Source organism: Schistocerca gregaria, chromosome 1 (assembly GCF_023897955.1).
Source record: "Schistocerca gregaria isolate iqSchGreg1 chromosome 1, iqSchGreg1.2, whole genome shotgun sequence".
Classification (NCBI taxonomy): Eukaryota; Metazoa; Arthropoda; class Insecta; order Orthoptera; family Acrididae; genus Schistocerca; species Schistocerca gregaria.
In genome coordinates, this window is record NC_064920.1 from 1,106,999,077 (window position 1) to 1,107,025,213 (window position 26,137).

Sequence of the window (26,137 nt, forward strand, 5' to 3'; positions counted from 1 at the left end):
CTATCGTTTTCCCTGCTGCAGCAGGGAGAACATGATAGGAAAGTAAAATTTCTATAGTTTGCTGATGTGAAATTGAAATAATGCAAAACTAATTTTATGCCTGAATTGAATTTTACATGCACAAACATTTTACTTTTGCTTCAGTACTGCAGCAGACCCCTGCTGATACCAGAAACAATCCACCTCAAATTCCCCGTACTATGTCACTTAATGAACTACGTTTCTGCCTCACACCACATTTCATGTGCACAAGTAGAGTAACTTTGAACCTCTGTATGCAGGAAACAGATAAGGAAATCTAGAAAATTTTCATGGTGGTTTGAGACCAAGATCTTAGGAATATATCATAAAAATTATAGCCATTTGCTGTGCATATCCATCTTGGAATCCGAAAATGGGGCTTGATCCAATGGTGACGGCGAAAATACATTAAAAAACCTTTTTTTTAGTTTTCTGAGGAACTGCCCATGAACTAATGGTGCCTCCATAAGTTCCATCAAACCCACTGTAGACCACATCAAATGAAAAAGAACTAACCGGTTTCCTCCATTTACCTAAGCAGGAGACTAATATTCATACTTTGACCCTGTACTGTAGGATAGTGACACTAAGACAATTCTTCTGTTGCCCACCTTTTTGTCAGCAATAGAACCTGAAGTATAAGCACTGGAAAAATCCTGTTTTTATGTGTGATGTTTTGTAACATATCGGTAAGCATGCTGTTGCCTGCATACCATTAAAGAACTTTGTGAGCAGCGCATGATCCTTCTCAGTGACAGGCATGTTGGGCATCTCGTACACAAACTGAGGAACAGCAGTATGTCGCACTTTTGTTGGTGTGTAGTTATTTCCACTTGTGTCAGTAATATGCTGTTGAAATTTAATGTCATTCTGAGAAGTAGTTCTCATTCTATACCTGTTTTGAAACTTGAGCTTTAAGTATATGGACAACCTGCACATTCAAAATTTCTGCGGAGTCAAAAGTTTTGTCATGCAAATATTCTTTCAGTTTGTTGGGGGTGTTTGGATGGAAGCAGGATTGCCTCACATCTGGATGTTTGTATAAACTTTGTGACGTTAGGTTTGATGTAACTTGCAGTGTAACATTGTGCAGTGGTTTGACAATCATATTTTATAAGTGTAATAGTTTTATCTAATACCAGAATGACTTGATCATTTGTGTGGCTTATGGTTTGAAAATATTCTGGAAATCTGTACTCCCCCCTGTAATGTCACTTCTTCTAAAATACATCTTTGTATTCTAATTATTTTTCAGACAGCTGCTGCAAGGCATCGTTATAAAACCAAGGAGAAGCAAGCTTTTCATCAGGATTTGGAATCATATCCAACAAAATATGAGAAGGTAGTATATGTTTAAGCAAATATGAAAATTTTCAATGTTATTGGCGATCAATAAAGTGAGACATTCATTTAAAAAAGGCTGTCATCAGCCTGAAGGGTGATTTGAACACCACTGCTAGAGATGGCCTGGTTGGAGGTGGTATGACCTTCCTTCTTCCAATCACTGAACTGACCTCCTTGATCTGAAGTAGGTGGACCTACAGTTGAACATGGATTTTGAACAATGGTATGTATTCATTAGACAGAACTGACAATTATGGAAAGGGTAGTCTGCTACTCACTTTAAAAATGACACATTGAGTTGCAGACAGTCACAACGAAAAGATTGTGACATGCTGAGATTTCAGCAAAAGCCTTCTTCAGGAAAGAGAGAAAAACACAGACACAGACAGACAGACAGACACACACACACACACACACACACACACACACACACACACACACACACACACACACACACACAAAGCAGACCGACCTCAAAAACACATGACCGCTAATCTCTGGCATGCCAGACTGCCACTGTTACTTTGAATGATAGCAGCAATTGGGATTGGGACAGGTAGGGGGGAGGGATGTAGGATATGGGTGGGAGGCAGAGAGGAGTGCTGCCTCAGAGAGGGACCAGGGGCTACAAGGCTGCCTGGCGGAGCATTGGAAGGCTGTGGGAGAAGGTGGTGGAGGAGGGGGGGGGGGGGAGCAGGAGAGGAGAGGGAAGACTAAAAAAGGGTGTGTACATTAGCAGAGGTTGTCACACATTGAGGGTGATAGGGCCTGAATTGGGAGGAGATGTTAGGACAGGAGGAGTAGAAACTGTAGGGCGGAGGGTGTGGGGACATCGTAGGTTGAGGCCAGGATAATTTTAGGAATGAAGAATGTATTGTAAGGATAAGTCACACGTGCACAGTTCAGGAAACTGGTGATGGAATGAGGATCAAGATGGCCCAAGTTCTGAAACAGCATGTTATGGTCAGCTGCATGTTGTGCCACAGAGTGGTACACTTTGCTCTTGGCCACAGTTTGCCAGTGGTCATTCATTCTGATAAGCAGATTGTTGGTAGTCATAGCAATATAAAAATATCTGTGTGCAATGATTACAGCAAAGCTAATATATGACATAGCTGCTTTCACAGGTGTCCCAGCCTCAGATCAGGTAGGATAAGCCTGTGACAGGCCTTGAATAGGATGTGTTAGGTGGGTGTATTGGCCAGGTCTTGCACCTAAGTCTCCCACAGATGTATGCATATGGTCTCTGTGGCAAGGGGCTGGGATTGGTACTGGCGTGGGGTTGGACAAGGATGTTGTAGAGGTTGGGTGGAAGACAGAGCACCACTTTAGGAGGTGTGGGAAGGATCTTGAGTACAACGTCCCTCATTTCAGGGCATTACGATAGGTAATCAAAGCCCTGATAAAGGATGTAGTTCAGTTGCTCTAATCTAGGTGGTATTGCGTGAGGGAGGGGGTCCTCCGTTGTAGCTGGGGAATGGTGAGAAGAGAGAGAGAGAGAGAGAGAGAGAGAGAGAGAGAGAGAGAGTGTGTGTGTGTGTGTGTGTGTGTGTGTGTGTGTGTGGAGGGGCGGTATGGCACGTGAAATCTGTTGGCGAGTCTCGGGGATAGTGTCGGTCTGTGAAACTCTTTGTGCGACCTTCAGCTTACTGGGCAAGTAGTTCTTGTCAGTGCAGATATATTAGCCCAGCTGGACAGTCTGTATGGGAGGGATATTTTGGTGTGGAAGGGATGGCAGCTGTTGACATGCAGGTACTGTTGGTGATTGGTTGATTTCATGAAGATAGAAGTGTGGGTGGAGCCTTCAGAAAGGAGCTGGTCAATGTTCAGAAATATGGCACCCCGAGTTGAGGAGGACCCTGTGAAGCAAAAGGAAGAGAAGATGTTGAGTTTGTGAAGGAATGAGGATAGGGTGTCTTGGCCCAGATTATGAAGAAATCATTGAACCTGAACCAGGTTAGGGGTTTAGGATTTTGGGAGGTTAGGAAGATTTCCTCTAGATGGCCAATAAACTGGTTGGCATAGGAGGGTGCCAAGTAGGTGCTCATGGCTGCAGTGCCACAGATTGGTTTGTATATTGTCTCTTCATAGGAGAAGTAGTGTGTTTTAGGATAAAGTTAGTAAGGTGTATGAGGAATAGGTAATGGGTTTGTAGTCTAAAGGACTTTGGGAGAGGTAGTGTTCAATAGCAGCAAGGCCGTGGACATGAGGGATGATAGTGTATAGGGAAGTAGCATGAACAGTGACGAGCAGGAAGCCAGATGGTAAAGGGGTGGGGGTGGTCGAGAGTTGGTCAAGCAAGTGATTGTTATCTTTGACATGAGAGGCTAGATTTCTGTCTTCATCTTTTCTAAACTGTGCAGATGGGAGCTATCCTTACAACAGACTCTCTGTTCATCAAAATTATCCTGCCCTCAACCAAGGGTATTCCAACTTGGAGTTTCCGTCATTTGATTTAGACAGAACTAAATTTTCTATACAAGAAACTGGGACAGTAGTAATGAAAATTAAATCCCAACAGCTGCGATGAACTCAGTGACTCAAGATGTTCATTATTGTATGTGGTATAAATTCAGCTACTGTCGAGACATTACACTTCCAGCCAGAGGAGGGCCTATTGAAAATCTGTAAATTTTCATGTGTGTTAATCAGATGTGATTTACAGAACACGGGATATAGTCCAGGAAATATAGCCAGCTGAAATTAGGCCCATCTTTAGAATTACCCTGTGTTTCTGTAAGACAACACATTCATTTACACTATAGTAACACATGTGTACAATAAATGATTTTAACTCTACTCTAATCGGTGTGTCCTTCTCCACCCTCTTTACATATGTTGGCAGTACATTATGAAGAATAGCTCTATGTCTTTGAGTGTGAGTTGTTCTTGCTCGCTCTACATCGAGGGATCCATAGTTATGAGTGTTATAGCTATAATTGCTAGTAGTTTGCAGGTCTCTGAGATTAGCTCACAAATATACATTTGTGTATGTATAAGCAAATAAAACTTTTTAAACTGGGATTTGCAGTGCACCTTTGTAGATCTGTGTGATGGGATGTGAATAGTCCTTTTGTGTAATGTAAAATTTTATTCAACTGACAACTACTTTTACCCTAAAAAAAACTATTCCCTAAACTACAAGGGACTTAAAGTAACCAGAGTAAGCCATTCAATTGCCATCTGAGGGGTATACTTAAGAAATGATTCTTAGAGCAAAACAAGCAGAAATGAGTCTTGGAGAATTTTGCTACATCGTCTTTCCAGTTTTAAGTCTTTATCAACATACATTTCTAAATTTTTTGTGCACTGCACCCTTTTTAATTCATTTCTGCCAAGGATCTTCCAATTAACGATCTTGTTTTTGATTCATTTTCCCAGACTGAACAAAATTTGTTTTGTTCACACTAAGGGTCAGCCTGTTGATATTGAACCATGACTAACACACTACACTGTGGTACACCTATTTCAATTCTTTTTGCTCCAGATACTAATCTGACTTTATGATTAAGATGAGCTGAAGTGAGTTCCTCAACCTGTGAACTATTTTGCAAATAAAGTTGAAGCCATTTTTCATTTTTCCACTTTTTGCCATTGTTTCCAACTTATCTAAAAGAGTTTCATGACTAACAGTACTTCAAGCTTTAGAATGATCTAAATTATCTCGTAGAACAGTGTTGTTATCTGGGTTTCCAATTATTTCATCAGTGTAATGCATAATAGCTGTGTTTGTACTTCTACCTGCTGGAAGCTATGTTGATTTTTGTTCAACAGTTCATGGTAATTTAAGTGCATGATGATTTGTTATTCCATTAACCTCTCAAATACTTTAGAGAATGCTGAACAGTGAGATATAGGTCAATAATTTTCAACTTTATGCCTATTGATTCTTGAATGAAGGTATCACTTTCAAAATTTATAGTCTGTGTTGGAACACACTCTCAGTGAGTGATAAATTAGCAATGTATACGAAAGACTTTGCAATTTGTGAAGCAGAAAGAATTATAAGTGACAATGGTACTCCATCTACACCTGCTGACATTTTACAGTTGAGACTTTTAATCACCCTTACTACTTCGTGTCCACTAATTGGAGCTAAAATTATGCTGTATGCTGATGTACAATTCACAAGTTTATCCTGATTTGTGAAATTTAATGTTTGGGAAGCATTGATAAAGTAATCATTTATGTAATTTGATGGGTATTTTTTGTCAATATTGATGTTGTCAGCATTTGTAAGTGTGATTTCCTGCTAGATATATCTCTTCCCTGTCTTATTTTGTACGGTTTCCCACATAGATTTTGATTCGCTGTCTGACTGTCTTACTATGCCATCATCTCTAAGCAAATTTGCCTGTGCAATTATCTGTCGATATATTTTGTTGTAAGTCTTTATATGTTCTAAAAAACTGTGAATCTGTGCAACTGCTTGTTTGATTACTGAGTATTTTTAGAGTCCTACAGGAAATCTTAATGCCTGATTTCATCTAGGTACTAGATTTAATGATCCCATATGAATGGGCTCTGGTCAGTTTCTTTGGAAAATACGTTTCAAAATTAATCATGGACACTTATGAGAGAACATTACAAGCATTGTCAGTACCTGACTGTGGAAGCACTTCTAACCTGGATTCATTAATTAGACTACCTACAAAACTAGCAGTTTTCTGCAGAGAATTTCTTCTATAAGCAAGAAATGTAAGAATGATGGCATTATGATCAGACAGTCCTAAATTAGTGTCAATAATTTCTGTCTGAGGTTCCACATTTGAAAATGTGTTGTCTATAAGACTTCCTGTTCTACTTGTTATTGTAGTCAACCTGTTTACAAGAGATAACTTGTTTGTTGAAGACAATTAAAATGACTTTTTTTAGTAAACATAATGTCCAGCAGAGACTCTTAATTTATTACAAGATGATCTACATACTGCTATAATTATTATGTTACACAGCTCTCCATGCAACTGAACATCAGAAGCTTCAAGATGCTATTCAACACTCACCACTTCTGCCTCACACTTTCTGTTGTGTTCAGCATTAGATTTAAGAAAAATACAAACTCCTCCACTTTTGGTATCCTTCTTACAAAACAGGCAGGCCAGATAATGAAAGACTGTTGACTTTAACAAGAATTTATATATCAGCTAACAAGAGTGTCTGCTGGCTTTGAGTGCTGTTTATATTGATACCTTCCAATTGTGTCTATTAAGCACATTACTCTCTACGTCTGAAAATTATTTTTAATTTTTATTTTTACTTCGTGGGTTGATAGAGTGTTTATGACATATTCTATGATACATACAGCCAAATAAAAACATTTTCATTTAAAAAATTTTCAGGAAGCTGTTATTATCTGCAAACGACAAGAATTTAATCACTACAAAAGTCAGACCTACAGAAAATTTGAAGTTGTACCTTTAGCATCAAAAGGATGGTATCATAAAAGGTCCAAAGGAGATTATTTTATCATCAATGCTTTTACAGAGGTGAGAGCAATTTTCAGTTAACATACGTACACTGAGTTAAACTGAATTATGACACTGTTCCATTGTGTGCTCTCGGTAGTGTTATGTTAAATTGCTCCTTAAATCTGTATTTGTATAAGAGCTAAAGGGTACTCAGAAAGTTGTGAACATATGCTGATGAAAGGAAAGAAATTTTTTATTAGTTTTTGATCAGTTTTTATCTTGGTGGCCATTTTACCTCACCATTTACCTCATAAATGGTTATGGTTGTGGAATATTTCAGGACTACAATAATTAAAGAGTTAAAGTTTATTCAGATTGTTGTTAGGTCATATGATGATTCGTTTGCTTAACCTTAGAACACAGCAAAAGTTAATAGTAGTTAAGAGTAATGGGAGTAGTACTGCTTTATTATAATAGAGGAACACTATGGACTGATCACCAGTACATCAGTAATTAGCATGCTAGTATAAAATGATGATCATTGATAATTTTTTCAGTCTGGAACCACTTGACCGCTACGGTCGTAGGTTCGAATCCTGCCTCAGGCATGGGTGTGTGTGATGTCCTTAGGTTAGTTAGGTTTAAGTAGTTCTAAGTTCTAGGGGACTGATGACCGCAGATGTTAAGTCCCATAGTGCTCCAAGCCATTTTTTTGTCACCTTGGTGCTGCGAACATGTGTTGTCCCATAGTGGGTCATTACCCACTCAATGCATTAAACAGTGCAGCTGCATCAGATCCACCCAACTGCTTATTCATTTGCTAATTATTTTGCAGACAGCAGCCTCAGTGTGGGATTGTGCTGCTAGCTGGGAATCTGGGTAATTTTCTTGCACGCGTCGTAAATTTTTTCTCACCATAGCTTGCTGTCTATTTTATGTTACTGCTGCTTACTTGAACATACAACAGCACAATTATAACTGTGATAGCTGAAGCAGTAATGAAAGAATAGCTATGGACTCACAATTGTAAAACAGCAACGGAATGGTATAAGACAATGCTATTTGTGGTTGACAGATTAGATTAGATTAGATTAATACTTGTTCCATAGATCATGAATACGACACTTCGTAATGATGTGGAACGTGTCAGGTTAAGGAAAGATGTCTGTACAAGATATTACATTACACAGAATATTGCATGACACTAATGCTTAAGTTTTTTTCCCCTCCCTTAATTTATATCTAAAAATTCAGCCAATGAGTAGAAGGAGTTGTCATCTAGAAATTCTTTTAATTTATTCTTAAATGTTAGTTGGCTATCTGTCAGGCTTTTGATGCTGTTTGGTAGGTGCCCAAAGACTTTTGTGGCAGCATAATTTACCCCTTTCTGTGCCAAAGTCAGATTTAACCCTGCATAGGCGCAGCCAATTGAGGATTAAATAATTGCTTTTTATCTTATAGTGCTAGCTTAATACTTACTTTGATTACATTATATTTCTCAAAGGAAGCAGTTGCGTATGTCTGTACTTACAAAGCCCTTTTACATTGTTACTACTTGTCATGCAGGTTTACAGTGCAGACTTGCTACAACTTATAAATCTTTGAATGTAGATATTCAGGTAATTTGTAGAAAGAGTGAGTTATGAGGTACATTTTTAATTTTATTTTGAACTGGTCGGGATTTCCAATTTCATGCTTTATGCAAGATGGGAACTTAAGGAATGCCTTTGCTGTTTGGACTCTTAGTCAAGATGACATGAACATAATTTAAATGTGCCTTGTATTGTCATTTTGCAGTTCACAGTTCAGCTGAAACTGGTTCTTCTTGTCTGCAACAAAAATCATTAAAGAGTAAACATATTGGGAAGTGAATTTAAGAATTCCAAGAGACTTAAAAATGCTTCTGGGAGAACTGTAGTTATGTCCTTGTCAAAATATTGAACCTGCTTTCTTGTGCTGAATAAACACTTAAATTACTTTAGTGGCACTACTCCAGAAGATAATTCCACAAGGCAACAAGGAATACAAATGTCCAGAATAGGCCAACACTGCTGTCTTCAGGTCAACACAGTGAGAGATTGTTCTAAGAAGAGAACATGCTGAACAGAGCGTCTTGATTAATTTGTCTTTTTGCACAAGTATTGGTTAAAAGGACACCTGCTCTGAGCTTCATGGTAAAATCAGATAATAAACCGCTTTGGTTGTGAATAATGTTATTGGCTCAGTCATGACTCTTTACTTTTTGTCGACTCCATTTAAACTCATTATCCAGCTAGAATGCAAGGAATTTTATATATTGTGCTTCAATCAGTATGTGACTGTTAATGTCTGCTCCTGGTGCTAGCTGGCCACCTTCACTGGTTTGAAATGGCATAATATAAGTCTTTGTGGTGTTAAGTATTTCCAGAATGAAATTTTAACTCTGCAGTGGAGTGTGCACTGATATGAAACTTCCTTGCAGATCTGAACTGTGTGCTGGAGCGAGACTCAAACACGGTACCTTTGCCTTTCGCAGGTAAGTGCTCTACTAACTGAGCTACATGAACATGACATACGATCCCCATCCTCACAGTTCTAATTCTGCCAGTACCTCGTCTCCTACCTTCATTCTGGAAACATCTGCCACGCTATGGCTAAGCCATGACCCCGCAGTATCCTTTCCTCCAGGAGTGCTAGTTCTGAAAGGTTCGCAGGAGAGCTTCTGTGAAGTTTGGAAGGTAGGAGAAGAGGTACTGGCAGAATTAGAGTTGTGGGGATGGGTCATGAGTCGTGCTTGGGTAGCTCAGTAGAGCACTCGTCCATGAAAGGCAAAGCTCCGAAGTTTGAGTCTTGGTCTGGCACAGAGTTTTGATGTGCCAGGAAATTTCACTTTTGGAGTATTTTGCTTATGGAGTAAAATAGACTAGTTATAGCATATAAAAATTTCTCAGAGCATTAATATTTATTAAAAGCACTGTTTGTTTACAATAAAATGATCACAAAGTCACAAAACACAATCCATTGCGGGGGCAACATCTAAAACACTATACATGGTCTATCATGGGAGCTACCACTAACATCACTGCTCACAATCTGTCTCTCAGATGACCACTATACGCACTGATCATAACCTGTCATATATGTGACTACTCAAAACACTGTACATAGTCCGTATATAGTCTCTCACTTGGCTACTGCCGAAGTCATTGGACATATACATGGCTCATTGTGAGAGCAACCATTGACATCACTGTGTACAGTCTGTTGCTCGGACAACCACTGTATGCACAGAGCATATCCTGTTGCACATGTGACTTCTGATGACACTATCCAACCTGTTGCTCAGGCGATCTCCGAAATCATAGCTCTGTCACAATATAAATTCACAGCACTGTCACAATATATATTTGCAGCAGTGTGTGTGTGTGTGTGTGTGTGTGTGTGTGTGTGTGTGTGTGTGTTTTTGTGTGTGTTATATGCGGGTTCAGTGAATTTGCAATGGTTGGGAACACATCCGATTCCTCTGCATCAAAATCCTGCTGGATTACCAGGATTGGATAAACAGTGTGATGAAACTACAGTCAGCAGGAACTGGGCGCTGCACTCGCAAACTCTGACGAGTCTCAGATGAGTGTTGTTCCAGTTCATGCTATTGGTAGGTGGGGATACACTACACATGGCCTGCACCTAAATAGGAAGGGGAAAGATAAGTTAGCTTGTCTATTAGCAGGTAATGTAAGGGGAGCCACAGTCACACAAGGGATGATCCCTGTGGTTAATGGGACCAGGCAGACAGGTTTTTTAGATTAAAGCCAAAGTCCAGACAGAAAATAATCAAGAAAAATAGAATAAAAGAAGCTTCATGTACAGTAAATAGGGATAAAGCTAAGGGTAGTATCACTTTGCTTCATCAAAATAACAGGGGAATAAAGAAAAAAGTAGATGAGCTGTTAGTGTGTTTAGATGATTTCAAAAATAAGAATGAGTTTTCTATACTTTGTCTGTCTAAACACCACAACTGTGGGGATGAAAAGTGTCAGCATAAATGGGTATAATTTAGCATCTTACACTTGCAGATCTAGCATGGATAAAGGTGGAGTTGCCATTTACACAAAACAAAGGTATAAGTACAAAACTGTAGAAGTAAGCAAATTTTGTGCCGATCAGCACTTTGAAGTTTGTGCATGTGAACTACAGCTAGATAATATAGTGTTGATATTAGCAACAGTGTACAGGTCCCCATTAGGAGATTGGGAGCTATTCATAAAAAAGTTTGACTCCCTATTATGCTGTCTGTCAGACGAAAAGAAGAAGTTATTAATCCGCGCTGATTTCAGTGTAAACTTTGCAAGGAATTCTGATGGGAAAAGTGAACTAGAAGTGTTGTTAATGACATATAACTTAGAACCAGTAATCAATTTCCCTACATGTATAGCTCAAGACAGTAGCACTCTAACAGATAATGTATCTGTGCAGCAAGAGGATGTAAAACTAACACATGCCTTCCATGTGATAAATCGGTGATCAGACCATGATGCACAACTGATTAACTTACAAAACTTAGCAGTGCTTACAGTTCAGAAACCATTAAGTAAAAGTGTAAGGCGTGTCAACCTGGTATCTATGGAGCACTTCAGAGAAAGTTTAAGAAATGTTAATTGGGGAGATGTATATCATTAGTCAAATGCCAATGATAAATGCAACATATTTCTAGATAAATTTATATCCCTTTTTTAACACTGTTGCCCCCCAAAAATTACCAAGTGTAACACCAAACTGTTTCTTTGAAAGCCTTGGATCACTGCAGGTATTAAAGTGAATTTAGAAAGGAAAAGAAAATTGTTTAAGGAAGCAAGAATTAGTAAAGACCCAGAAGTAATTTTACACTATAAAAATTATTGTAACATATTGAGAAAAGTTGTCAGAAAATTAAAAAAAATATGTTTGTTTGAGATGAAATTAACAAATTAGACAATAAAACCAAATAAGTATGGAATGTTGTTAGAAGAGAGACAGGAAAGTAACCACTGGAGTAGGTAGTGTTATTATTAAAGAGAAGGAGACCATCTAAACCAACAGTACACAAGTAACTAATGTATTTAACAACCATTTCTTAAGTGTAGCTGAAAAAATTGGTGAGAATAGTTCAAAAGAAAAAGCCAGGCAGTACAAGGAAGAGTCAGTTTTTAGAAATCATAGTCAGGTTAGTTTTCATCCAACAACCTCTTGTAAAATTAGGAAAATCATGAAATCTTTGAAAAATAAATGTTTTGTTGGAGTACATGACATCTGTAACAAGGTGTTGAGAAGATGTGGAGCAGTTACACCTAATGTTCTGAGTCATATCTGTAATGCATCATTAACTCAAGGCATTTTCCCAGACCAGTTAAAATATGCCATTGTCAAGCCTCTCTCTCTCTTTTTTTTTTTTTTTTTTTTTTTAAAAAAGGGAGGGGCACACCACAGATGTCAATAATTACCAACCAGGATCCATGCTCACAGCATTTTCAAAAATTGTCAAGAAAGTGATGTACTCGAGTGGTTAGCAATCTCAGCAGTAATGGGATATATAGTAAATCACAGTTTGGATTTCAAAAATGCTGTTCCACTGAGACAGCAATATACAATGTCACTGCCCACATAATAGAGTCTTTAAATAGTAAAATGTCACCACTAATAATTTTCTTATCCAAAGCATTTGATTGTGTGAACCATGACATTATGTTACAGAAATTACAATTCTATGGCATAAATGGAACATTGTATGAGTGGTTTAAGTTGTACCTACAGAACAGGAAGCAAAAGTTCCTTTATATGGTTTAAGTGATTTAATGAAGTTTTCCACTTCATGTAACTGCAGGTGGAATAGACTAGTAGTAATTAATGTACATGCACCAACTGAGGACACTGAAGAGGTTGTTAAAGACGGCTTTTATGAAGAACTAGATCAACTGTGAGATGAGTTCTCCTCGTATGATACAAAATTAAACATAGGTGATTTTAATGCAAAGATAGGGAAGGAGGAAGCATCCCAGCCTACAATTGGGAAAGAAAGTTTGCATAACATTTCGAATGATAATGGCATAAGGGTGGTTAATTTTGCTGTTTTAAAAAACATGATTGTTGAGAGCACATATTTCAAAAGGAAGGACATTCATAAAGCAACTTGGGTCTCTCCGGATGGACACACCCAAAACCAAATTGATCATGTTCTTGTAGATCAGAGATGGCACACTAGTATAGAAAATGTTAGGACTTTCAGGGGAACAGACTGCGATTCTGATCATTTTCTTGTAGTTGCCAAAGTTCATCAACAGCTATCTACAGCAACATGAAGGTGTCACAATGCAGAACTTGTTAGGTTCGACACTGACAAGCTAAATGATGAAAACTTTAGAAGATGGTACATGATAGAAATTTAAAATAGGTTTGATGCTCTCATCACACATGATGAACAAGATGAGGATGCAAATAAACAGTGGATCACTGTGAGGAATAATATCAAAGAGGTAGCAAAGGTCACAATAAGTACAATTAAGAAGAAATGGAGGAAACCGTGGTTTGATGAGGAATGCAAGAAATTGGTAGAGGCAAGGAGAAAAGTGTGATTAGATTGGGATAGAATGAGAGGAGTTCTTGAACTTGAGAAGGGAAGTTGGTCATAGGCTACGGGCAAAGAAGAGGGATTAATTGAACAATCAAATTACAAAAATGGAAACAAACAGTAAAACCAAAACACATTAGGGAACTTTACCTAGACATAGGTATAGGAAGGGCTTCAAGGCTAGGACAAATGCACTTCGAGCTGATGCTGGGGGAATACTGACAGACTCCGGTGCTATTATTAAGTAAATGGAGGGCGCATTTTGAGCATCTATTAAATGTACACCAGGAAGCAGGAAATGAGCAGGCGTATGAAGTACATACAGCAGAACCCCAGATTCCTGAGCCAACGTTAAAGGAATTAAGAGATACAATCAACAAATTGAAAAACCCTAAAGCACCAGGATCAGATTGCATAACTGCAGAATTAGTTAAAAATGGGGGACAGAAATTGGTGGAAGTAGTTCACAAAGTGATAATTCACAAAGTGATAACTAAAGTATGGAACTCAGAGATGCTACCTGAAGAGTGGCAAGAGTCAATTCTGATCCCAATTTTTAAGAAAGGCGACAAAATGGATTGTAGTAATTATAGAGCGATATTGCTATTACCAGTATGTTCCAAAATTTTCTCGAATATTCTGCTAAGCAGGCTTACACCACATGCAGATGAAATTGTGGGGGATTACCAAGCCGGCTTTCGGAGGAACAGATCAACTATAGACCAAATATTCACCCTGCATCAAATTTTGGACAGGTAATGGGAATACAATAAACCAGTTCATAATCTTTTCATAGATTTTACAAAAGCATATGATTCAGTATTGCAATCAAAATTGTACAGAATTCTTTTGGAACTTGGATTACAAGAGAAGTATGTTAGACTTATTGAAGTGAGTTTGAAAAACACAAAAGGCAGAGTATGCGTGGGGAAATTGGAGTCAGAAGAATTTGTAATAAAGAATGGACTTAAGCAGGGAGATGCCCTGTCTCCACTACTTTTTAACGTAGTCCTAGAATATATTGTACGAATGGCAGCAGATAATTCAGAGGGTGTGGAGTTAAATGGAAATATTAAGATATTAGGGCATGCAGATGATCTAAACATCATTAGCGATAAGAAACAATCAGTAACAGCAAATGCGAATGCGTTAATCAAGGCTAGTGAAGACATAGGTCTAAGGATAAGTGAAGACAAAACTAAATACCTGGTTACTACTAGAATGCCAACAGCAGTAGATCAGGAAGTGTTAAGAGTTGGAGGCATGCAGTTTGAAAAAGTGAACACATTTAAGTATGTAGGCGTGGACATCACTTCGAGAAATGAGATTGAATCCGAACTGAAGAAGAGATTACGGGCGGGAAATGCATGCTACTTCTCACTGAATAGATTACTTTCATTACGGATATTGTCTAGGAATTTAAAGATTAGAATATACAAAACTATTATTCTACCAGTTGTGCTGTATGGGTGTGAGACTTGGTCTCTCACTGTGCAAAATGAAAAGCCATTTTGAGTATTTGAAAACAAAATTTTGAGGAAAATTTTCAGACCAAAAAGGGATGAAATTAGCGGAGAGCGGTGAAAACTGCATAACGAAGAGGTTCGCGAACTCTATTCAAGCCCTGACATAATCAGTAATATTAAATTACGTAGGCTGCGATGGGCGGGTCATGTAGCTCGAATGGATGAGGGCAGGGCAGCGCGCAGAGTGCTGGTAGGGTGCCTAGAGGGAAAACGTCCTGTGGGGAGACCGAAGTGTAGGTGAGAGGACAATGTGAAGGCTGATTTGAGGAGCCTAGGTATTGAAGGGGAATGGAAGGAAACAGCACAAGACAGGGACAGATGGCGAAAATACGTTGCTGCGGTAATGGATTCTCGAGTCCGGTATGACCAGTGAGTATGTAACTGGGGTGAAATTACGCTAAGTGTTCCGTAGTGTTTGATCATGGGTCTCCCTCTGTTCTTGATATATGTGAATGACCTCCCTTCTTATCTGAAACAAGAAGCTAAACTGATACTGTTTGCTGGTGATAAAAGCATCATTATTAATTCAGTGAAAGAAACTCCAATAGAAAATGATACAAATAATGTCTTTGGAAAAGTTATTGATTGGTTTTCTGTGAATAGGCTTGTTCTGAACTTTGAAAAAACACTATATATCAGATTTTCTACTGCAAGGAGTGCAGTTCCTTCAACAACACATCAACAGATGTCAGTAGCCAGGGTGGAGCATACCAAGTTTTTGGGTGTACATATAGATGAGTATCTTAATTGGAAAATTAATATTTTGGATCTCCTAAAGCGACTAGGTTCAACAACTTTTGTAATCAGAATAAGTGCTGTTTTTGAGGATATGGAAATTAGCAAGCTAACATACAGGGTGATTCAAAAAGAATACCACAACTTTAAAAATGTGTATTTAATGAAAGAAACATAATATAACCTTCTATTATACATCATTACAAAGAGTATTTAAAAAGGTTTTTTTCCACTCAAAAACAAGTTCAGAGATGTTCAATATGGCCCCCCTCCAGACACTCGAGCAATATCAACCCAATACTCCAACTCGTTCCACACTCTCTGTAGCATATCAGGCGTAACAGTTTGGATAGCTGCTGTTATTTCTCATTTCAAATCATCAATGGTGGCTGGGAGAGGTGGCCAAAACACCATATCCTTAACATACCCCCATAAGAAAAAATCGCAGGGGGTAAGATCAGGGCTTCTTGGAGGCCAGTGATGAAGTGCTCTGTCACGGGCTGCCTGGCGGCCGATCCATCGCCTCGGGTAGTTGACGTTCATGTAGTTACGGACAGATAAGTGCCAATGTGGTGGCGCTCCATCCTGCTGAAATATGAATTGTTGTGTTTCTTGTTCGAGCTGAGGGAACAGCCAATTCTCTAACATCTCCAGATAATGTAGTCCAGTTACAGTAGCACCTTCAAAGAAAAAGGGACCAAAAACTTTATTGGCTGAAATGGCACAGAAAACGTTCACCTTAGGCGAGTCACGTTCATACTGAGTTGTTTCCTGCGGATTCTCAGTGCCCCATATACAGACATTGTGATTTTCCTGGGCTGCGAACAAATGCTTGCTGGATGCGTGCTACATTTTCATCACTCGTTCTCAGCCGTCCAGAACCTTTCCCTTTTGCACAAACACCCATTCTCTGTAAACTGTTTATACCAACGTTTACTACACCACCTATCAGGAGGCCTAACACCATACTTCGTTCGAAATGCACGCTGAACAACTGTCCTCGATTCACTTCTGCCGTACTCAATAACACAAAAAGCTTTCTGTTGAGCTGTCGCCATCTTAGCATCAACTGACGCTGATGCCTAGTCAACAGCGCCTCAAGCGAACAAATGTACAACTAAATGAAACTTTATAGCTCCCTTAATTCGCCGACAGATAGTGCTTAGCTCTGCCTTTTGTCATTGCAGAGTTTTAAATTCCTGAAGTTGTGGTATTCTTTTTGAATCACCCTGTACTTTGCATACTTCCACTCGCTGATGTCATACGGAATAATATTTAGGGGTAACTCAACACTTAGGCAAAAAGCATTCATTGCTCAAAGAAAAGTGGTTAGAATAATGTGTGGGGCTCATAGTCGCACATCTTGTAGGTATCTCTTTAAAAGGTTATGAATTCTTACAACAGCCTCACAGTACATTTAGTCGATAATGAAATTCTTTCTCAACAGCATGGAGCAGTTAAAAAAAACAGTGACATTCATTATTATAACACCAGAAGAAAGAAAGACTTACACTATCCTCTGCTTAACCTATATTTGGCACAGAATGGCATAAAATATGCTGCTGTAAAACGTTTTGATAAGTTACCAGTTGAAATAAAATGCCTGACAGACAGCAGTAACAGTTTTAAAAATAACTTGAAATCATCTCTCCTTGACAACTCCTTCTGTACCATAGATGACTTTTGTGCCACTTAGAGGAATGGGGTAGGTAATAAAAATTGTAAGTGTTTTTTTAAGAAGCCTTCATTTATGTGTGCATTTCTTATGAACTTGACATGTTCCGCATCATAACGGTTATTGTGAGATTGATCAATGAAACATGTAACGAACTAACTAACTTGGGGTCCTGTTCTTCAGACTTTATGTCAAGTGGCTGAAGCTACAGTTGGCAGGAATTGGGCGCCACATTCACAGACTCTGTCATTAGGGTCCTGTACTTCTGCTTTTATGTCCAGTGGCCCATCTGCACACTAGCAGCACCAAGGCATGGTTGATGCTGTATGCTTGCAGCTTGGCTGAATTTACTAGCAGCACTATCTATCAATCTGCACTGTAAATTCATAGCTTGGCCAAAAGATGGCAGTACTTTGGCAGGATGTTTTTGACATTTTCAGATGTTAGACATCATGAAGCATGACACTCCTCTGCCCCCTACCCCCACTCCTGCCTTCACCCCCACCCCATCTCCCTCTGTTTTCCAGGAGAGGCAGAAGAAGGAGGCAAATTTGTCTGGCAAGTGGATTCATTGCCCACAGTAGAACTGAGGGTCTTCAGTCAGTTGCTGTGCTGACTAGGGAGGTGGCGGTGGGTGGTGGGGGTGGTGGGGGTGGTGGTGGTGGTGGTGGTGGTGGTGGTGGTGGTGGTGGTGGGGGTGGTGGTGGTGGTGGCGGCAGCAGTGGCAGCAGCAGTAGTGATTGTGGCGGCAGCGGTATCAGGGAGTGCATAAGGAAAGTTCAGATGGGGAGGTGTAGGGTGGCTTTTACACAGTCCAGAGACACCATTGGGTGTTCCCATTGATAGCAACCTCCAGTGAGTGGTGACTTCATCCACCAGTCTTCTGAGGACTGGAGTGTGGAGGTTGGAGACCAGACCTGATCTCTCAGCCCATGTGGCAGTGGCCAAATATGTGTGAATAGATGAATGTAGGATGCCATGCCAAGAGCCAGGTTGAGGACAGATGCTTGCAGTAGGGGAATGCAGCCCATCCAGGAAGGCCAGTATGTTGGAGGCAAAATAGTAGCAGAGGGCTTGACAAATTCCTCAGGTACCTGAAGGGGTTCACCGTGAACCTTCTTGGCCAATGAGGCATAGAGGTCCATCTTGAAACTGGTGCAGAGGCCAAGAAGGATAGTGGGGAGTGCAGTAGTCCAAGCTGTGTTGTGGCAAAGGAAAGCAGCCTTCAAAGTGCAATGCTGTCGCTCAACCATACCATTGCTGGCTGGGTGATATGCAGTGGTGCAGTGACAATGAGTCCCACAGAATTGGGCAAGCTAATTGCACGGCTGGAATTTAAAGTATCTTATGCAATTCATGGTGATACGGCTAAGGGGTTGGGGGTGTACCCAAATGAGCTACCTTTGTACTCACAAATGCTTTGTATCAATTCAACTGAATTGTCAGGATTTGTTTTGTCTCTGGCCAGCGAATGAAATGGTTGATGATAGGGTGGTTAAAAGATACCATTGGCCATCAGAGATGGAGAAGGGTCTCACAATATCAATGTGGACATGAGGTTTACTCACTATAGCTTCAAGAAAATCACCAACATGCTGACTGACCTTTGTATGCTGACAAGCGACATAGCAGCAGGTCCAGCTATGGCATTCTGAGCAGCTGTCAGGCCAACCGTAGTGATTGGTAACAAGCCTGGTTGTGGCTTTAATACAGGATGGCACAGATTGTGGATGCTATCCGAGGCCTGATGACGGAATGCAGGTGGCAGGAAAGGTTGTGGCTTGCCTGTGGAGGTGTCACAGAATGTGACCATCAGAAACAAGTTGTTTGGCCTTGACGATAGAAGCCCGGCTATGTAATGACATCCTGGCCTCAGGAAGTGTGGCTAAATTGATGGAACTAGTGACACTGGTAGCTTGTGACAGACTGTTGGCAACATCATCATCCATTCATGAGACTGCCAAATGTCTGTGGTGAACTGAGTGACTTATTCCAGTTGGTGGAACTGGTATGGTGAGCAGTGATTGTTGATCCACTGGGAGGTGTACGTGATGAATTTCTGGTCGATAAATATCATAAAGTTCCTGGCCTCTAGTGATGGGTGAAAGTACAGTATCGCCTCATAGTCGCAAACAGCTTGCTATTGCGGGCACTCCATTTGTGTTAAGTAGGCATGAGCTGCTCTGAGAAGAAATCTAATGGTCGTGTGTTGACTGAGCCAGAAGGGCAGCATTGGCAAGTCTGTTTCTGGGAGTGACGAAAGAAGTGTCCTTTTGATCTGTTCAGAGAATGGGGTTATTGCCCTTTGTGTTGGGCCCATCAAGGGCATCTGTCAGCTGGTCTTGAATGGAAGCTGTGCTGGGGGGATGACTGCTGTAAAAGTTCATCATTATGAGGAACTGGTGAAGTTCTCAGAAGGTTTGTTGGTGCTGAATTTCATGATTAGCTTGGCCTTTTTTCGGGAAGAGTGATGCCATCTGCACAAAACTGATGTCCCAGGAATGTCACCTGGAAGGCACCAAGGATGCATTTGGAGAGGTGAATGATAACTCCTAAATCATTGAGCCATTGAAACACTGCTGTCAGATTGCCACGGAATTGCTGTGGTGTAGAAGAAAACCCCAATATGTTATTGAGACATGCAAAGGAAAAGGATATTTCACGTAGCAAACCTTTACTGCCATGCCTGTGCAGCATTTCAGAAGCCAAATATTGTGAAATGTGATGTGAAGAGGCCAAAGGCCATGTGATGGCAGTCTTCAAGGTGTGTTGCGGGGTGACTGGTACCTGTGTAAATGCTTTTTTGCAGTTTAGGATGCTCAACACAGAAGTGCCACTGAGGGCATGACTGAAGCTGTGAAGGTTGGCGACCAGATATCTGTCCGGAATGGTCTGTGCATTAAGAGCATGATAATTGTCGCAAGTTCACAGGATATGACCTTTGTGGGTATGAGGTGGGTAGAAGAGGACCAGGGGCATCCAAATGGTGAATGGTGCCATCATGGCCTTGAATTCAGCGTTAGCAGCAACAAGTTGTTCTGACAAGAGGCATTGTGGTATGCTGAAAACCATTGGGACAGGTGTGGTGCAGAAATGTTTGACTGTGCTGTGACGTACCTCTCTTTGTGCTCCGGATGGGAATGCAATACCTGTAAAATGGTCAAGAAGGATCTGGTACTGGTCTGCATCAACAGCAGGGATGAGCTTCAGTGCATAGTTTTGCGCAGCACAGTGGAACTGGACAGTTGTTCAACTGGAGCCCTTGTCAATGAGACAGCAGCCAGCAGTGTTTGGAATGAGTGGAAAATGTGCTAAGAAATTGGCACCAATAATTGTCTCTGTAATCTTCCTGATGATGAATTGCCAGCTGAAGGCATTGGGTGGACGCTCTAGGTTATGCTGGATGAACTTTTGGCAGTTGACTGGCAGAATGGTGTTGTTGGTTGACACCAAGGGAGCATTGTATGTAGGTAGACACCATATGCCGGACCCAGCGCCTACTAGGAAATACTGGACGGACCTTCTGCCTGATATAAACAAGTGCTGTGAGGCAGCATGGTATCTGTGCACGTTTACTCACAGATTCCACTGGCACTGGGATAGTCACACGTTGGGTGGCAACAGGAAGCTTGCTCGCCAAATTTTCAGTGGTACCAACATAAAGCGACTTGATCTTTGGCACATCGATGGTCATGGATTCATTGGTGAAGGTGTGGCGGTGTGGGAACACCAACTGGCTTCATGCAAAGTGCAGATGCTTGTGATGTGAAGCCTTTGATATGGGCCCAAAACAGCTAGAATTCCTTGCCGTCCACTGTGCAGGCAGACATTGTGGCTGTGGGCAGACCTAAATTGTTAGCTATGAATCTATTGTTGTGCTCTTCTCCTGTTACCTGAATTATGTCTGGTATAGTTGAGTTTCGCTCCTTGATTGGTATACTTTTGCCATCAGCCAGCATTAGAAGCTTTCAACCATTCTCTATAGTCACTGGAAGATAATCAATGAGGCCTAGCCAGAAAGTAGCTTAAGTTTTGGTATTAGAAAACAGTGTAGAGAAAAATGTTTCATCTATTTGAAAGTGACACTTAAATACATTTACCAGCATGGTCTTCACATAAATTTAGACACATACCATTGCAAAAAATGAGCTTCGAAATTCCATTGTCATAAAATTCTGTTGCCTTAGGCTTCAACTGGTTAATCAGGCCCCCTGCAGTCTCATAGTGTGGTCAAAAGGCCATGATGCCGGCTAGGTCCTCATCATTGGAAACAGATGGAAGTCACTGGCTGCAAGATGTGGACTTTATGGCAGATGGGGAAACACCTCCCACTTAAAGCATTGAGTACTTCTCGAGTGTGATTTGCCTTGTATGATGGAGCATTAGTGTTGTCATGCAAGAGCAAAATTTCTGAGCTTTGCTTCCCTCTGTGCTTATTCTAAATTGCTCTTCGTAAGTTTTCCAATGACAATAACTTGCAGAGTCTATTGTTGTGCCACACTCAAGAAAATTGACAAGAAGCTTATGATTCTTGTCCTAAAAAAACAGTCACCATAATTTTTCTTTTTTTTTTGGGGGGGGGGGGGATTTATGTGCTGCCAATCCCTTAGACTGCAATTTGGTCTTGGGGTTCATGCGTTTGACCCAAGTCTTGCCTCCAATTACAATTTGACCAGGCAACAAGTCATCAACTTTTTAATAAGACTCAAGAAATATCAATAATGCAGCCATATGCTGGTTCTTGAGATTTTGTGCCCAGATTTTGGTACCCATCTTGCACAAAATTAGTGATAGCCTAGTGTGTATGAAGTGATTTTATGCAAGAAACTGTGTGAAATTTGTGGAAAACTAAATGAGAGCTTAGTCTTCGAGAATCTGCGTTTTCTTGAATCTTCTGCCCGATTTTTGTGACCAGTTCATGAGTCACAGTGCTTGGTTGTCCACCTGGCTCTTCATCGTGAACATTAGTTTGACCACTTTTAAACCTAATGCACCTTCAGTCATTACATTGTTTCCGTACACTTCATACAGTTGCTGATAAATTCCGGTTGGTTTATGGTTTCTTATTGCTGACTGCACTTCACAATATGCGGGTTTTTTGGTTGTGAAACACACTGAAAACTATTACTGTGAAATAACAGGAAATGGCACGAAATTCATGCTGGAATGGCTGGATGCTGACTGAATGGACCAATGCTCAGACAGCAGTATGCCTGTACTAGCCCCATCCATTATTGCTACTGGTGAAAGTGTAGTATACTTACTGGATAGCCCTCATTTTTTGCAGTTTAAGTAGAATTTTAACAATACTGTGAAAAGGATAGATTGCTACTCACCTTAAAGATGGCGAGCCAACAGCCTTGCCGCAGTGGTAAAACTGGTTTGTCAGATCACTGAAGTTAAGCTCTGTTGGGCTAGCCTAGCACTAGGATGGGTGACCATCCAATCTGCCGAGGGCTGTTGGCAAGTGGGCTGCACTCTGCCCTTGTGAGGCAAATTGAGGAGCTACTTGACTGAGAAGTTGTGGCTCTGGTCTCATAAACTGACATACGGCCGGGAGATACTAATGGGATATTTTTTCTTGTTAGCTGTGCCAAAATTTAGTAAGAAGTGACACAGGTCTGTAGATTTGGGTGGCTTGCTTATCTCTAGCTTTATAGGTGTTACTACAACATACTTTAACCTGCTTGTAAATATGAGTCATTGATTGATTACAAACAATTATGAAAAGGATAGATTGCTACTTACAGTACAGATGACACATTGTGTTGCACATCTGATGCACACGGCTGCTATCTCCAACCGCTTTAGCCAGACTGCTACTGTTGTGTTGAACTCAAACAACAGTCGAGAGTGGGAGATGCAAGGATGATACATTTTCATCTCAGAGTAGTTCTTGCAATCTACATCCTCAATTATTTCAATCTCTGTCTTTCTCTACAGTTGTTACCCTCTACAGCTCCCTCCAGTACCATGTAAGGTGTCTCCCAATGTCTTAATAATTGTCCTATCATCTAAACCTTTATCTTGTCAGTGTTCTCCATATATTCCTTTCCTCTCTAATTCTGCACAGAACCTCCTCATTCCTTACCTTATCAGTCCACCTAATTTTCAACATTCGTCTGTAGCACCACATTTTAAATGCTTAGATTCTCTTCTGGTGCAGTTTTCCCACGGTCCATATTTCACTACCATACAATGCTGTGCTTCAAACTTACATTCTCAGAAATGTCTTCCTCAAAATTAAGGCCTCCCTTGGACATTAGCAGACTTTTCTTGGCCATGAATGCACTTTTCACCATTGCTAGTGTGCTTTTGATGTCCTCCTTGCTCCATCTATCATGGATTATTTCGCTGCATAGGTAGCAGAATTCCTTAACTTCATCTACTTCATGACCACCAAGCCTGATGTTAAGTTTCTCCCTGTTCTCATTTCTGCTAACTCTCATTACTTTCATCTTTCTTCGATTTACCCTCAATCCATATTGTGTACTCATTAGATTGTTCATTCCATTCAGTAGATCCTGTAATTCTTCTTTGCTTTCACTCAGGATAGCAATGCCATCAGCGAATTGTGTCATTGATGTTCTTTCACCTAGATTTTTAATTCCACTCCTGAACCTTTCTTTTATTTCCATCATTGCTTCTTCAATGTACAGACTGAACAGTAGAGGTGAAAGACTATATCCCTGTCTTACACCCTTTTTAATCCAAGCACTTCGTTCTCAGCCGTCCACATTTATTATTCTCTCTTAGCTCTTGTACATATTGTATATTACCCATCTTTCCCTATAGCTTACCCCTCTTTTTTCTGAATTTCAAACACCTTGCACCATTTTACATTGTTGAATGATTTATCCAGGTTGACAAATTTTTCTTTAGTCTTGCTTCCATTATCATGTCAGAATTGCCTGTGTTGTGCCTTTACCTTTTCTAAAGCCAAACTGATTGTCATCTAGCACATTCTCAATTTTTGGTTCCATTCTTCTGTACAGTATTCTTGTTAGCAACTTGGAGGTATAAGCAGGTAAGCTGATTGTGCAATAATTCTCACACTTGTCAGCTCTTGAAGTCTTCAGAATTGTGTGGATGATATTTTTCCGAAAGTCAGATGGTTAGTCGCCAGACTCATACATTCTACACACAAATGTGAATAGTTGTTTTGTTGCCACTTTCCCCAATGATTTTAGAAATTCTGATGGAATGTTATCTATCCCTTCTATCTTATTTGATCTTAAGCCTTCCAAAGTTCTTTTAAATTGAGATTCTAATCTGGATCCCATACCTATTCACTATCAGCTCCTGTTTCTTCTGCTGTCACATCAAACAAGTCCTCCTCCTCAATGTACTCTTTCTACCTGTCTTCTGTCTCCTATACATTTAACAGTGGAATTCCCAGTGCATTCTTAATTTCACCAAAGGTTGTTTTGGCTTTTCTCTATGCTGAGTGTGTCCTTGCGACAGTAATTTCTTTTCAGTTTCTTCACATTTTTCAAGCAGCCGTTTCACTGTAGCCTACCTGCACGTCCTGTTTACTTCATTCCTGAGCAACTTGTAATTCTGTGTTCCTGAATTTCCTTGAACATTTTTGTACTTCTGTCATTGACCAGTTGAAGTATTTTGTCTGTTCCCCTTGGTTTCTTCGCAGTAAACTTCTTTGTGCCTATGTTTTTCTTTCCAACTTCTGTGATTGCCCTAAATATTTAGAGATGTCCATGCCTCTACAACTGAACTGCCTACTGAGCTATTCATTATCACAGTATCTATCACCTCAGAGAACTTAAAGCTTATCTCTTCTTTCCTTAGCAATTATATATCCGACTTCTTTGTGCTTTGATTCTTCCTTACTAGTCTCTTAAACTTCAGTGTACTCTTCATCACTACTAAATTGTGATGTGAATCTATATCTGCTCCTGGGTATGTCTTACAGTCCAATATTATGTCGGAATCTCTTCCAGAGTGTGATGTATTCTAACTGGAAACTTCCCTTATCACCTGGCCTTTTCCGAGTATACCTCCTCCTCTTGTGGTTCTTGAACAGTCTTCACTACTACTAGCTGAAATTTATTGCACGACTCAGCTAGTCTTTCTCTTTTCTCATTGCTAGTACCAAGCCCGTATTCTCCCATAATCCTTTCTTCTATTCCTTCCCTACAACTGCATTCTAGTCCTCCATTAGATTTCGATCTCCTTTTACACACTGAATTACCTGTTCAGTATTCTCATATACTTTTTCTGTATCTTCATCTTCAGCCTGTGTTCGGCATGTATACCTGAACTATAAATGTCAGTGTTGGTGCGCTGTCAATTCTCCTGAGACCAACCCTATCACTGACCTGTTTTCAGTAACACAAACTGTGCCCCCCCCCCCCCCCTCCCCTTCTGCCCCGCCTTCTCTGCATCTAGATTGAGAATTAGCATTTCCCTTTTCAGATTTTCTTCTGACATTCCACACTCCAACTTTTAGAGCTTTATTCTTTCATTGCTTATTCAATCTTTTTTTTCGTAGTCACCTCCCCATTGGTAGTCCCCTTCCAGAGATCCAAATGGATTTTTTTTCGCCTTTAGGGGTAGTTTTCCATCCTGAGAGCCAGAGAGTGCACTGTCCTCTGTCTGCTCCTCCACCCTCATTTGACAAGGCTGTTGGTAGAATGAGGGTGACTTTTTATGCCAGAACTCTTTGGCTGCCAAAGCTGATGATTTTTATTCAAAATTTAAACAGTGGTGGACCTCAAACACAGGACCAAGGCCAATATGAATACCAGTCAAAGATGGTACCTTTAGATTTTTTGTTGCTGTCATAAGAAGTCATTTAAAAACTAATTGGTGATCCTTCAGACTCTTC

The 26,137-nt window shown here is 40.2% G+C and overlaps 1 protein-coding gene across 1 annotated transcript in view; it reads left to right on the forward strand.

Annotated features, from left to right (window-relative positions):
* Positions 1-26,137, forward strand: part of LOC126283145 (probable ATP-dependent RNA helicase DDX28) — a 72,820-nt gene that overhangs the window by 8,630 nt on the left and 38,053 nt on the right. The window contains exons 3-4 of the mRNA XM_049982249.1: positions 1,277-1,363; positions 6,705-6,851. Coding sequence (XP_049838206.1) covers positions 1,277-1,363; positions 6,705-6,851 — 234 coding nt within the window. The remainder of the gene's footprint in view (positions 1-1,276; positions 1,364-6,704; positions 6,852-26,137) is intronic.